We start from the raw sequence: 15,729 nt of genomic DNA, 5'->3' as shown, positions 1-15,729 counted from the left end.
GGGGGGGGGAGCTCATATGCCACATCATCCATGTGGAAGGTGGAGGAGAATTTGAGGGTGTAGATTCATTCTTTCACCGTGTGGGTACTAGACTGAACTCAGGTTAGCAGGCTGAGAGGCAGGTGCGTTTATTACTGAGCTATCTCTTCAGCCTCAAGCTACTGGTTTTAAACTAGTTCTGTTTATTAGTATTATCTGTAGAAATAACACATATTTAGCACATTTGCTTCTCGGACAAATTGTTATTTTTAGGTTGCTATAAATGAGGCACTCACTTGGTTTACATTGTTTTACACTGGCTCCTTCTCCTGTTTGCTCTCTGCTTCCTGATTGTGGATACTGTGACCATCTGGTCTCCTGCTCTTGCCACTATGATTTCCCCACTGTCCTGGACTGTAATCCCTTCACCTGTAAGCCACTAGTACCTCCTCCTGCTTGAAGTTGCTTCTAGTTACGTATTTTGTCACATCAACGTGAAAGTAACCAAAATGCCATGGTTCTTATCAATTCTGGTGACCACGCTTTGACTATTGGTATTTGTGTTATCAAGTTACACTGAACTAGCCAATACAACCATGGCTTCTTCGGGAAATAGCAGGGCAACTTCCTATGAGTCTTAGACCAGATATTTTTCATTTTTATTAGCTAATCAATATATAAATTTTCGATTGTATGTTTTTCTTTAGCAATGCATTATTTAATGTAGCAAATTAACCCAATGAATTATGCATTCCCATATTGAGTTCATATATAATTTAGCTAGTACCCTGTGTGAAGATTATACAATACTATACTTCCTCTCTCAATGATACTGTAAAATTTGGTACTTAGGAAATCTGGACAGTACTAGAGTACTACTAGACTTAGTACAACAAGGTCAGGAAAAAAATTAAACTAAAAATTCAGAACTACAAGCTAAAACAAACAAACAAACAAACAAACAAAGCCATGGCGACAAACAGATAGCATTGGGTCATTTGTTTGCGTAAGAGCTGGAACAAGAAGCAAGTACGAACTTGAGGTGAACTTAGCAGACGGCACACCCACCAGAATTCCTGCAGATGGCACACCCTCCAGAATTCCTGCAGATGGCACACCCTCCAGAATTCCTCCTTTTATTTTTTCTTTCATATTTTGCTTGTCATGACTGGCACAAAAATGTGTTGATTTGGGAGGGCACCAATAAATTGTAGTAAGCAAAGCTATTCACACATATAGAACTCATGACAATTCAGTTTCCATCTATTTATGAACATATACATCAATTTAAATTGAAGCAACAGTGATTTCATGTAATGATAAAAAGCAGATAACGTTTAAATCATAAGTGCCAATATAAAGCCCAGTTGTTAGTGTTAGATTCGTCTAGATTACCTCCATGTCTGAACTAGAGCTGGCCTGGATGTATGCCATGTGACACTCCCCACTCCTGCTAGCCTCCCAGCCATTGCCTCAGGTCGGCCTTGTTACCTCGGAGGTTTGTTTTCTCTTTCCTTTAAGGAGTCTTCCAAGGTCCACCTTTCCTGTGTTTCCCAAAAGAATTTTAAGCATTCGGGGTGTCTCTTCTTTTGGTGGGAAAAGAAAAGCAGGTCTTGTTCTTGGAGGGATTGCCTGTGTGGTCTTCCCCTTCTGGCTTAAAAGAACTCTGGTGATAGGAGAAAAACATTGTTTGGGGTAGTTTTCTGACAACTCCAGAGTCTCCCTGAAAAGTAGTAAATTCTCCTGCCCCTGAGATGTCAATGGACACTTAATTTCAGTTTAGAGTGTATTTTTTCTTTTTTTCTTTTAAATTAAATTTAACTTTTTAAATTTTATTTTAGCCGGGCAGTGGTGGCGCATGCCTTTAATCCCAGCACTTGGGAGGCAGAGGCAGGCGGATTTCTGAGTTCAAGGCCAGCCTGGTCTACAGAGTGAGTTCTAAGACAGTCAGGGCTATAAAGAGAAACCGTCTCAAAAAAACCAAAAAAAAAAAATTATTTTATTTTTTTACTTATTCACTTTACATCCTGCTCACTGCCCACCTCTCCTTGCAGGTCACCCATCCCACAATCCTTCCCTCATCTCCCCTCCCCTTCTCCTCTGAGCAAATGTAGGCCTCCTTGGGTATCCCCCCCTCCACCTTGGCACTTCAAGTCTCTGTGAGGCTAGGCATTGAGGTGTATCTTATGAAGAAAGTTGTTGTAACTTCATGTAACACCATTATCCTCATCTTAGATTTTATAGAGCAAACCCAACTTTTTCCACCTTAATCTCTCTATACTGTATTTCACTCTGTGGTTCGATTTGGCCTGGAACTTAGTTCAACCCTCCTGCCTCAGCCTTCTAAGTGCTGGGACACCCAAGTGTGTACCATTACACCTGCTTCTATTAGGGCTTTAAAGGTCATACTTGGCTTTCTTCATGAGGAGCTTTTTAGAAGTTGGATAATGCAGCAGAATTTCTTGAAGAGTCTTTTTGTCCAGAGTTAAAAGATTGGCAAACCCGTGGGCTACCACATCAGCTGTCCGGCGGTTTCCCCCTTCTTTTGCCAGAAGGCTGTGAGACACAAAAAAGCAGGTCTTCAGTCACCTATTTCACTTACCCTCCATTTGTTTTCCTTTTATATCTCAAACAGAACTGCAAATTTAATTATGCAGTTATACATTTTAGTCGTGGTGTCACTGGAACGTTTGTAAGATGTTGACTTATTCTAAGTCCTTCCTAATAGGAAATGCAGGATTTTTAGCAAATTGTGTGTGCTTACTGTCACATGGTTTGTTTTAAATGCCATTGTGACACAATCTAGAATCACCTAGAAAAGGACTTCATTAATAGAGATCAGAAGACTTGCCCATTGTGGGCAGCACCATTCTCTGAGCATCAGATCCTATGTTTTATTAAGAGTGGAGAAAGAGACCTGAATACTTGCACATACATACTTGTGTTTATTACTCTCTACTCTTGACCTCAGATTTGATATAACTAGTTGCTTTAAGTTTCTACTGCCTTGACTTCCTGGAAATGATGAGCTGTTGTGTGAAATTGTGAACCAAACATACACTTTCTTTATTAAGTGCTATTGACAAGGTATATATCACAATAACAGGAAGCAAAACTAAGAAAACACCTCATTTTCAGCACTCTGAACACTAAAAACCCCACTTACCTTAAAGATATAATCATCCACTGCAAATATTTGAAACGCTTTCCTCCTGGGGGAAGTTTGGAAGATGGCTGTATTGCATATTTTTCCTATGAGAACTATACTTTACAAATATTTTTAAATAGATAACAGTAATTATATCCATTCCTGTCCAGTGTTCATCTGATCTCCTATTTAGGGGAAAACACTTTGCTAGAACCATACCCCTGCCAAGGAAGGAGGTTTTTCCTAGTACAGCCCTTCCAGCACTTTTCCATTTATCTCAGGGATGGAAAGCAAAGCAAGTCCTGCAAGGTCATAGCTCACACGTACTTCAGAAGATGGAGACTTGATCCTATTGCTTTCGATGATTTCTTCTCCTCTATTCTTTATCCCAATTGGACTCCTATGTCATAGTGTGACTTGCAATGGAAACAGATAATTCCTCTGAATTAAAATACTTAAGGAAGTGTGGTCATTAAGGGAGAAAAAGGAGAGAGCACAAATGGAGTATGGCACCTCTGTCACCCACATCTCTGACAAATATATATACCATAGCTCCCTGTCAGAGTAGTGTGAAACCTAATGCTAAGTGTTCATCTACCTTGGTACCTCATTTCTAGCTTCCAGCAGAGACGATGAAACAGTTACAAATTACATACCAAAGCACATATGAGAAACAGATGAGATGACACAGGTGTTGGAATTCATAGACAGAAATTTTTAAAACTGTGATTGATACAGTAAGGAATATAATGATAAGGGGAATCATGCAAGAACAAGTATATGATATAAACAGACAAAAATCAAAGAATCTGAAAGAACGCAAGAAATCAATAATGTTGTAACAGAGAGGAAGAATGCTTCTAACTGACCCAGTACCACGTTGGCCTGGAAAAGAATCAGTGAACTTGAATATAATTTAATAGAAGCTTTCCAGACTGACAGCAAAAGAAACAAGCAGAGCTGAACTGGGGACACAAAGAATGAGGGATCACTCTGAAAGACGAGAAATATACATATCTGGAAAACCAGAAGGAGACAAAAGAAAGAGAAAAAGACATTTCAAGCATATCATTCAAGAGCTTTCCAAAACTAATGCCAAATACCTGAACCACAAAAGCTGAGAGACTGGATAACATCAAAAGGGAAAAATAATTAGTGCATCTCTCAGTCCTCACCAGAGATGTTCTCTTCTGTAGTAGATGGCTATTGGTAGAGAGATTCACAACTGGTCATCGTGCAGGAACTAAGAGATTATGGACCACACACCTGTAAATATATATCCCCTAAATTTAGGGATTAAGAAGAGGCAAATGTAGTGAACATTTTTAGAAGAATTGTTTGGAGGACACGACAGGACCAGTACATGTAGCTCTGACTGTATGCATAAGCTAACAAAAATCTCAGCTTGTATGAGGAGGCTCTCATGAACTCTCACTCCTAGATGAGGACCTGTAGTTAACTGATGCCTAGTGGTGGAGGAGAGTCAGGGTTTGTTTTAGGTGTGTGGTTCCTGAGAGTTTACAGAATCTCCAGTAGATGGCCCCATACTCATGCACATGCAGGCAGCAGTAAGTGGACTGAGCAGGTTTAAAACAGAGCACATAAACTTGGGCGTGGAAAATGGAGAGGGCTATAGGGGAGGGGCCTGGATAGGGGTTAATTTGGTCCAGGCAAGTTATGTGTGTGCATGAAATTTTAAAAAATAAAAAAGGGGAAATAAAGGATAAATATAACAGAGGAATTAACAAATACCCCTCAACTTCTCACAGCATGTCATATTCAAACTACAGGAAACCAAAGACAAAGAATGACTCTTGAAAGAATGTAAATCAGGAAATACTTGAGCTACACATAGACCAGGACGACAGTAGATTTCTTACTCAAAAGCAATCTCATTTCTAGACAGTGGGGTGAAATACTCAATGCTAAAAGAAATGTCTATGACCTGCAATTCTATATTTAGTGAAGGGATTCTTCAGAAGTAAAGGAGAGACAAAAATTTCCTCAAATGAACAAAAACTGAGGGGATCCATTCCTAAGAGACCTGCCCTGCAGGAAATGTTCAAAGGATTTCCAAGGAGAAAAAATAAAAAATCAAAGCATAGATCAGAAACTCTGGTCTCCATAGAAAAGGAGAAAACACTGGGAGAGGAATAAATGAAGGAAAGAAAACGTATTTCTCTCTTAACTAGGAGATGATTATTTAAGTGACAAAGTGGCAATGTGTGTGTGTGTGTGTCTGTGTGTGTCTGTGTGTGTGGGCAGATAGGTAGGTAGATAGGTAGATGTTTAACAACAGAATCTGGGCAAGTGGATGGTAGTGTCACAGGGTTTGTTTAAGTGACAAACTGGCAGTGTGCGTGTATGTGTGTTTGTGTGTATGTGTGTTTGTATGTGTGTGTGTATGTGCGCTTGTGTGAGTGTATGTGTGTGCGTGTTTAATAACAGAATATGGGTAAGTGGAAGGTAGTGTCACAGTGTGGGAAGGGAGGAACTGTGATAAGGGGCACTCTGTACATGAAGTATTAACTTAAGATAGAGGTAGACCTAACTTAAAATATACGGGAACATGTTAGGGAAAGAATTACTGTTTTTTTCTTTTTTAACGATCATGTCCTTCATTTTTGAGTTTGGGAATCACTGGGTACCGGCGGTTGGCTTTGAAACTATCCTTCTGCACCATGAATGAGTGCCATTGTACCAGGCTAAGAATAGTTATTATGCTAAGAAAGGAGAAAGAAATACATCATGAAAAGTGTTCAGTTGAAGCTGAGCTTTTTTTGGGTTCTGTGGCACCATTTATAATCTAAGCACTTGGGAAGCTGATGCAGGATCATGAGTTCCAGGTCAGCCTGAACCACATAACAGTGTATTGTCTCAAAACAAACAAACAAACAAACAAAGAAACAAACAAAATAAACCCAAAAGTAAAGCAAGAAACAAACACCAGAGCAAAAGAAAAAGGTGAAGAAGAGGACCTAATGCTAAGTTGGGCACTTACCCCACTTAACAGAGAAGATGGGGCTTGGGAAAGGAATGTCAGGGGTCTCCAAACCACTGAAGAATTAAACTATTCCTTCAGGACAAAATATATGTATTTAGAATCCTTCACTGTGACTGCATTAGCACTTGGTTACTAGTCAGTGACTGCTTTTGCCCAAGAAGACAAAAGAAACACATATTACTCCATCTCTCCCCATATCTTTACAGCATTCTATGCATACATGTGTGTAGATATGATCAATCCTACTTGCTAGTCAGCTATCATTTACAATTATTATTTTTTTACTAACTCATCCACCCAAGTTTCTATCTGCCTTTCTGTTTGTCAGTTAAGGGGAAGTACATGGGTTCAATAAGGTAGTTTTCATTCACACTCCTGTGGGTTTTTTTTTTTTTAATACAGAGTAATCAAGTAGTTAGGAGGCAGTGCAGGATGTCATTGGGGAGCTTAATCTACACCCAGAGAACCTCTGTGAGCATGCCAAACTATGCAAGAGTGGAAATAACATATTTAAATGTCAGGCTATTTTGAGATTTCTCAAGCTTTAATTAAACTTGCTTACAGGTTGCACGTTTGGAGTGCTTGATGAGTTTCTGAACGGAAGAAATAGTCTGTCTGCCAGATGGATTTTGCCCAAACTCTCTCAGCAATGTTTTAAATAGCATCGTTTCCCCCCTCTTCTTATCCACAAAATGCTTTCCCAGCATTCCATGGGTGGAAAGTTTTACTCATTAAATTGCTTAGTAAGAAGGCCCCTCCCTTCACATCCACAGTTTCATGTAGAGTTTCCCAAAGACTCTATGCCACAGGACAAACAGCTGATACTACAGTTAAAAGTCTCTGGATTAAAAAGAAGCTTGTACTGAGTAATAGTCGAGGAAATAAAGGGATTTGTTCTAATCTTGAACCTATTCATTGCTGTTACCTTAGATAGCTCAAGGACTTTTTTTTGTTTTTTTTCTGTTCATCTGTGGAACTGTTAAGCCCCACAATATATTCAGACAATGAGAGGGAATATAAGAGACACATCATCAAAGCATGATATCATTATGTGAAAAGGCTACAGGATTAGGAACTAAATCACCATTTTATATACCCATTTATGAAATATTACTAATCACTTTTGCTGAAAACAGAAACCTTGTTTTATCTGCTGCAGGAGACTGACTAGATCTGTGTGGTTTGTGACATTCAGTTATGAAGAAGGCTCAACTAGGAAGAATCTTAATTATTTTTTAATGAATTAAATTATTTATTTTATATCCTCATCGAAGCTTCCTCTCCCTCCTGTCTTCCCAATCCCTCCCTCTCACCTCCTTGTTATACGTGATTATGCCCTCAGAGCTGGGTGCAGGAACTGAAGTAGTTCTGTGAGCATATCAGAGATACAGTGTGTTCAGAGAAAAGTCAGCTGCCAACTTGGACACACACACACACACACACACACACACACACACACACACCTGTTGTCCATTTCCTGACATCCATGTTTTAGAAAACCATTCCTAAATTGATATGTTAATAGTTATGGTATGTTAATAGTTAATAGATATGTTAATATGTTAATAGTATTTGGAACTGAACACCAATGGCTTATATTCTGAGATCAAGAATCAAAAAATGGGACCATATAAAATTGTAAAACTTCTGTAAGGCAAAGGGCACTGTCAATAGGACAAAACAGCAACCAACAGATTAGGAAAAGATCTTTACCAATTCTACATCAGATAGAGGGCTAATATCCAATATATACAAAGAACTCAAGAAGTTAGACTTCAGACAATCAAATAACCCTATTAAAAATGGGGGGTTCAGAGCTAAACAAAGAATTCTCAAGTAAGGAATAACAGAAGCACCTAAAGAAATGTTCAACATCCTTAGTCATCAGGGAAATGCAAATCAAAACAATCCTGAGATTCCATCTCACACCAGTCAGAATGGCTAAGATCAAAAACTCGGGTGACAGCACATGCTGTTGAGGATGTAGAGAAAGAGGAACACTTCTCCATTGTTGGTGGGATTGTAAGCTGGTACAACCACTGTGGAAAGCAGGCTGGCGATTCCTCAGAAAATTGGATATAGTATTACCTGAGGATCCAGCTATAATACTCCTGGGCATATACCCAAAAGATTCTCCAGCATATCACAAGGACAGATGCTCCATTATGTTCATAGCAGTCTTATTTATAATAGCCAGAAGCTGGAAAGAACCCAGATGTCCTTCAACAGAGGAATGGATACAGAAAATGTGGTATATTTACACAACTGAGTAAGCTACTCAGCTATTAAAAACAATTACTTCATGAAATTCTTAGGCAAATGGATGGAGCTACAAAATGTCATCCTGAGTGAAGTAACCTAACACAAAAGAACATGCATGGTATCCACTCACTGATATGTAGATATTAGCCCAAATGCTCAAAATACCCAAGATACAATTCACAGACCACATGAAGCTCAAGAAGAAGGAAGACCAAAGTGTGGGTGCGTCCATTCTTCTTAGAAAGGAGAACAAAATAATCACGGGATCAAATATGTAGACAAAGTGTTGAGCAGAGACTGAAGGAAAGGCTATCCAAAGACTGTCCCCTGGGGATCCATCCCATGTATAGTCACCAAACCCAGACACTATTGTGGATGCCAAGAAGTGCATGCTGACAGGAGCCTGATATAACTGTCTCCTGAGATGCTTTGCCAGAGTCTGACAAATTCAGAGGAGGATGCTCACAGCCAACCACTGGACTGAGCATGAGGTCCTCAATGGAGTCCCCAATGGTAGAGTTAGAGAAAGGACTGAAGGAGATAAAGGGGTTTGCAACCCTATAGGAAGAACAATAATATCAACCAACCAGACCCCCTCAGAGTTCCCAGGGCTAAACTACCAACCAAGGAGTACACATGTCTTTACCTGCATATGTAATAGAGAATGGCCTCGTGGGGCATCAATGGGAGGAGAGGCCCTTGGCCCTATGCAGGCTCAATGACCCAGTATAGGGGAATTTTAGAGCTGGGAGGTAGGAGTGGGTTTGTGGGTCGGTGGGGGAACAACCTTAGAGTAGCAGGTGAGGGGGGATGTGTAGCAGGATACTTATTCTGCTACATTGCATTTGCAATGGAGCTTGGTGATTAGGCAGTAGAAGAGAAGGTGGAGCTGGGAGAGAAAGAGAGGAAGAGCGGGGGAGAAAAGAGGAAGGGGAGGAGAAGAAGGAGGCTATCCAGCCATGGAGAACCACTTATGGGTCTAAAGCTGTCCTGGACAGCAACTTCTATCAAAAGGTTAGATATTGGGTAACAACTCTAATTATGTGGTCATCTTGTTGATTGAGCATTTCTAAATATATAAATCCTTTAGATGATCATTAAGATTTCAGAGTCCCATTTCTACCAGGTACTGCGAGGATGGCAGATATTGTCTGGGGTTCAGCAGAGCTTTCTGGGTGCAGCATGGTGGATTGGCAGAGCCATCCCCCACTTTTGAATCTTGTGGGTGCCAGGGCCTGTGCATCTAACTAGCCAGAGCCCGGGTCAGAGCTGAGAAACAGTGGGAACATGGTGGCTGCCTGGGAACAAGGTGGACTGGGTGGCATTTTCTAAATATTGCCCCTACAGGGATGGGAAATGGGGTTTTGGTGGGGGTGGGTGGGAAAGGGGATAACATTTGAAATGTAAATAAAGAAAATATCCAATAAAAAAGAAAAGAAAAAAAAAGAAGTGATGGAAGGAGCCATATTCTCTGAGTCAGGACAAGGGCAAGTATAGAATACAGTATTAGTGTATATTAATACAGTATAGAATACAGTATTAGTACAGTATTATAGAATATAGAATACAGTATTAGTATTAGTATAGAATTAAAGTATCACTATGTTAATAATATATATTAATAATATATGTATTACATAGTATATATTATATACTATATTAGCATATTAATATATAGCATAGCATATATTAATAATATATATGTATTAGATAGTAATACTATATATGTATATATAGTATTAATAATATATATGTATATATTGCTTTTAAATGTGATAAGAGTACCATGCTAGGTGGAGCACAGTCACTCAGTATAGTACATTCTAGAAACCCAACTCTCTTTATGTTGCTCTGCAATTATCCACGGGACTACTTACATTTGAAAACTAATAGTTCTCAAGCATTGCCTTCCTTGGATGGGTTTATTTTTTTATTACTGCAATTCTAGAGATTGAATCTAGGATCTTGAACATGCTCAGTAATAAATCTACCTCTGAACTATAGATTCAACTCACTGCCAGGCTTTGATAAGTAGGCATGTGATCATACATAAATAATTATTCTGTTATGTGTAATCCTTCAAGAAATGATACAGAATTCATGATAAAATTGAAAAGGAAAAAACAGATATAAATGAAGAATGTGTAAAAAAAATCCCTAGAAACAGAAAGAATATGTAGACATGACATACACCATAATGAGTTGGTTGCCAAGGTACAAAGATGTTTAACAGCAGCCTCAAGCTGTTTGTAGCTAGGAGAAGAGCAAATACATATAAAGACAGTTGGACTAGCAAATATTAATACTATTGATAACAGTACCATTCCTAGTTAACATTATCCAGTGCTTACTGTGAGCCAGAGAGTTTCGTGAGTTATTTTTGTGAATTAATCCAATTAATGCTTTAGAACCCTGTAAGATAATTATGCATCACTGGTCACATCTGGCAGAGACAAAAGGCACAAACACTTTCAGAGAAGACTTACCCACAAGTCTTGGCATGAGGTGTAAATTTAGTCTGCTCTCTTATGCAACTCAGGACTATTAATGCTTTGATAACTACAGGAAATAGAAATGTTTCTAAAATATAGCCTTTTCTAGTCTTAAATGTATTTTCTCATGTATTTCCTACAATAGAAGTAAAACTAATTCTAAATGTCATCTGTGAGAAAGCATCATCTCCATTGTTGAGAGACTAAAACTTTCAAATATTTGTTCTCATTAAGCAAATTTCCAGCTGGGCTATATTTGGGGACAGGAGCTCAGATCACCTCTGGACTTTTTCTGGGACTTTGTTAATCTTGTCAGGAAACACTTTGTTCCCTGACAACTTTCCAACTTGACTAAGAATACATTCTCACAAAACTTTTGCTGGTGAGCAAACATCAGAGGATGTTCTGGGGTCACCTCTGCCAGGGTGTCTTGCTCTTTGCAGATGCTTTGATATTCATCAAGTGCATGCTAAATGGCAAGCACATAGTAGCCTAGATTTTTTAAAAAAAAATATTTGAAGAACTTCTGTACACTTGAATTTTTAACAAAGTCAGAGTTTATATTTCACAGCTGTCAAATGTCTGGTTCTATTTTTTGGTCAGGTCTTGGTTTCAGAGTGGAACTGGCCATAGACAAGTAGATGAGCAATGAAGACTCTGGGTGAAGGTCCAAGCAGAGAGAAACAGAGCAAGATGTACGCATCACTTTATGTCTTGAATGTTAATCTCCTTTCGAGTGTCAAAGGAATACTTTACAAGCCTACTTTGGTAACAAAATACTTTTCAAACGCGAGTACATTAGTCTGTTCCTTTGGAATCACAGTCGTTAACGATTTCATTTATTCATATAAAGCTTTTAATTTTAAAAGTGCTTTTCTTTTAAAAACTAAGCCATTATGTTTTCTTGCTTAATGATATAATTAATTTGGCTCAGTAGTTTCTTGTCATGGTTAGGATTAGTAAAGTGAATTAGGCTAGGAAGGTGGCTTGTTCTGAAAATATAAGGATCTGAGATCAAATACCCAGCATCTACATTAAAAAAACCAAAAAACAAAAATCCAAGTCAAGAACAAGCAAGGTTGGAGGGGACTGTAACCCTGGCACTGAGGTACAGAGATAGGCGGATCCCAAAAGTTCATTGGCAACTAGCCTAGCTGAAATCATAAGCTTCTGGTTCAGTGAAAGACCCTGTCAGGGGAAGTGACAAGGCAGTCAGGGGGAAAGTGACTAAGGAAGATACTTAATGTCCTGTTCTGGGCTCTGTTTGACAACACATGGGAGTATGCACTTACACACTTGTGTGTCTGTGTCATCACAACACACACACACACACACACACACACACATACACATACACAGTTTTATCATAACAGTCAAAATCCAAAATGAGAACAAATTTTGAGTCAAGGGGTCTGTCCTTGTATGAAAATTACACTAATGTTAATTATACCATTGTTATTGTTCTTAATCACACATATATGTCAATAGGGATTAGGAAAAAAAAGAAGTCTCTTTTATTAACATATGTCAAGGTCTGATTTGGCGCCTAGGAGATCCCTCAGTAGTCAAGAGTACTTGCTGCCTTTTCTGAACACCTGACTTTGATTCCCAGCATCTATGTCAGATGGCTCACAACTACCTGTAACTCCATCTCTAGGGAATCTTCTGATTTCCATGGCACTTGCTTACATGTGGCATACATGTATAAACACACATATACAAATAAAGAAATAATTATGCTCCCTGTATGATATTTCAACTGGCAGTAAAGAACCTACTTTAGCATTACATTGAGTTAGTTCCAAAGGGATCTTAAGACTATTTAAACACATGTGTAAACATAATATTGATTGTATAATTGTTCATAGGCATACGGTGAGGTAAAAAGGGTTCTGTACAGACAGAGACCACACTACAGAGGACATGGTGATAGTAGTAAGTAGATTTTTAAATTCAGAGTTTGTTCCCATTTGAAATACAGAAATATAGGGCTTTATTACCTATTATCAAGTGTTCTTATTCTTGCTAATCCACATACCCACTATTTTTACTTTTCATAAAAGGAAGACAAAATTACAAAAAAAAAAAAGAGTAACAGAATTGTGTGACAAACTAGCTGTTTCTCTGGTATGCTTCTTTAAAACCTGTTCTGGAAAAATAAAAACAGAGTGAAGAGAAAAATTCAAAATTAGTTTTTGAAATGTTTGACCCTTTCACAGTGATATGAAGTTAATATAAATAAAAATAATTCATCAGAATATACAGTTTGGCCAGAAAAGTCAGTTCTTATATATTGTGGCTGAAAACCAAGTGTAGGCCTTGGAGTTCTACTGAATAACTCATACTGTGTGCTGTCAAAAGAACTGAAGAGTGAGCAAAATATGGAAGGTAAATGGTCACATTTATGAACATGAAATGGCTCCTAGGAAAGGAATTCACTTAGCAAGTATTTACTGACTACCTGTTCTCTTTCCCGTACTATTTAGAGGAATGCAAATTGGAACAATCTATGAAAATGCAAAACAATTTAGAAAAAATAAAGCAAGGTCAGCAATGCTGAGGGAAAAGACCTATAGTTAATTGGGTTGAACATGTGCTCATTGTTTTTGAAAATTATCTGCTCATATACTTGAGGAATTACAGAAATGTTTCTACTTTTTTGACCTACTTATTTCGCTTTGCAGAATAAACCTGAAAGAAATGAGTTCATAGAACAATGAAGTAATTTTACAAAGATAAATCTAGCAGTGCTATTTTTAGTAATGACAGCCACAAGGCTAACTATGAATAGCCACGACCAAAATGATAGGTATTTGTACTGTCACTGCTACACAAAGAATATGCACTTATTTATTCAACAACTATCTTTTTTTTCCTATTTATTTATTTATTTATTTATCCAAATGCTGCTCCTCATCCTGGTTCCATCCTCACTGTGTCCCTTCCCCCATTCCCCATCTCCCATCCTCTTCTCCTCTAAGAGGTAGACACCTTTAGTTCTGTCAGATTAGGCACATCCTTTCCCACTGAGGCTAACCAGAACAACGATGAAGACTGAGTTGCCTGTCTGCTACATATGTGTCTGGGGGCCTTGCTTCATCCAGTGTATGTTCTTTGATTGGTGACTCAGATTCTGAGAGCTCCCACAGGTCCAGATTCATTGACCCTAACAACTATTTCTTGATACACTCATAGGCCAAACATTGTCTTAAGGGCCAAGCAAGAAATGTAGGACAAACTACATGTGGTGTCTGATAAGACCTTGGGAGCCTGTGCAGTGTCTGAACAAACTAGAGAAATGCAGTGTTTCTGGCAAAGGCAGTACCAAGGGTAGAAATCTTAAGCAAAAGAGTGCTTTTTTTTTTTTTTTTTTTTTTTTTGCAAGATAAAAGCATGGACGCCTGAGCTCATGGCCCAGGAGGCTCCAGAAGTGTGTGCTGGATTCTAGCTCTCTTAGTTCCTTTGGGACTTCTGAAGCAGGGGACACATTGGGAGCAGTTCTAAGTGGCTGTCCTGGTACTTCTGATTGGAAGGGGTGATAAATATACCAATAAACATCCAGTTAAAAGATGAGTGGTCCAAAAAAAGTGAATATAGTTTGACAAGAAAATATAGCAAGAAAACTTGGGAGGTCCTCACAGTGGGGAATCTAGGAAGACTCCAAACATGGAGATGTATAGAGAAGGAGAGTGATGGTCGAGGTGGGCAGGAAGAGTATGCAGGCAGAAGTAACAACCAGTGCAAAAAATTCCTTGTAACTAGACAGAGTGTGGCACAGTCAAGGAGAGATTAGTAGGATATATGGATTAAACATGAAACCTGAAGGAGACAGGTAGCCAGGTCAGATGCTGCAGGATTTTGTGTAAGACCTCTGCATTTATTCTTAAGAGTAGCAGAGACACATTTAGACAGGAAGACACAAATCTGATCAGATTGGTGTTTTCCAAAATCATTCAACTGAAGATTAGAGGCCAGGCTGTGGAGAATGTGGTTAGGAGATGTCTAGTCAGCTATGGAGATGGTTTGGACTATCCAAAATGGAAGCAGTGTTGAAGGTAAGATGTCAGTGATTTAAGGCACACTTAGGAGAAAAAAATGGATAGGTCTTAGGTGTAGAATAGTCAAGGCAGGTGAAACACAAGGGTATTTCAGGTACACCTTTTCTCTGTTTCCACTAAACCTTCAGATATTAAATTACAAAGGTTTGGGTATTATGTTAAATTTCTACAGCTACTGCGATAAATTACCACCAAACAATACTCTACAACCACAAAAATTTACTTTACAAAGTAAGGTCAAACTTATGGTCAAAGTTATGCAAGCTAGGCTGTGCTCTCTCTAATGACTCTACTAGAATAATATTTCTTGTATAAGCAACAATATTCGTTTCTTGCCTGAGACTGTATGACTGCAATTCTTGCCACAGTCTTAAGACTGTCTCTCATCTTTCATAAAGTTATTTGTTACTGGATTGGAGACTGTCTTAGATATGGTTTCTATATGATGAAAAACCAAGACCGAAGCAACCAGAGGAGGAAAGGGTTTATTTGGGTTATACTTCCATATCATTATCAATCACTGAAGGAAGTCAGGACAGGAGCTCAAGCAGGGAAGGAACATGGAGGCAGGAGCTGATGCAGAGGCCAAGGAGGAGTACTGCTTACTGGCTTGCTCCTCATGGCTTGCTCAGCTTGCTTTCTTATAGAACCTAGGACTACCAGCCCAGGGATGGCAGCACTCTTAATGGTCTAGGCTCTCCCATATCAATTACTAATTGAGAAAATTTCATACAGGCTTGCCTATAGCCTGATTTTATTGAGGCATTTACTCAACTGCAGCTCTCT

The 15,729-nt window shown here is 38.8% G+C and overlaps 1 protein-coding gene across 1 annotated transcript in view; it reads right to left on the bottom strand.

Annotated features, from left to right (window-relative positions):
• Positions 1-15,729, bottom strand: part of Cngb3 (cyclic nucleotide gated channel beta 3) — a 172,722-nt gene that overhangs the window by 766 nt on the left and 156,227 nt on the right. The window contains 2 exon segments of the mRNA XM_028779786.1: positions 1,421-1,645; positions 2,389-2,535. Of these exon segments, the coding sequence (XP_028635619.1) occupies positions 1,421-1,645; positions 2,389-2,535 (372 nt within the window).

This window comes from Grammomys surdaster, unplaced genomic scaffold (assembly GCF_004785775.1).
Source record: "Grammomys surdaster isolate TR1022 unplaced genomic scaffold, NIH_TR_1.0 97, whole genome shotgun sequence".
NCBI lineage: Eukaryota > Metazoa > Chordata > Mammalia > Rodentia > Muridae > Grammomys > Grammomys surdaster.
Note: the sequence above shows the minus strand (reverse complement) of the source record. Positions and strands in the feature narration are given on the sequence as shown.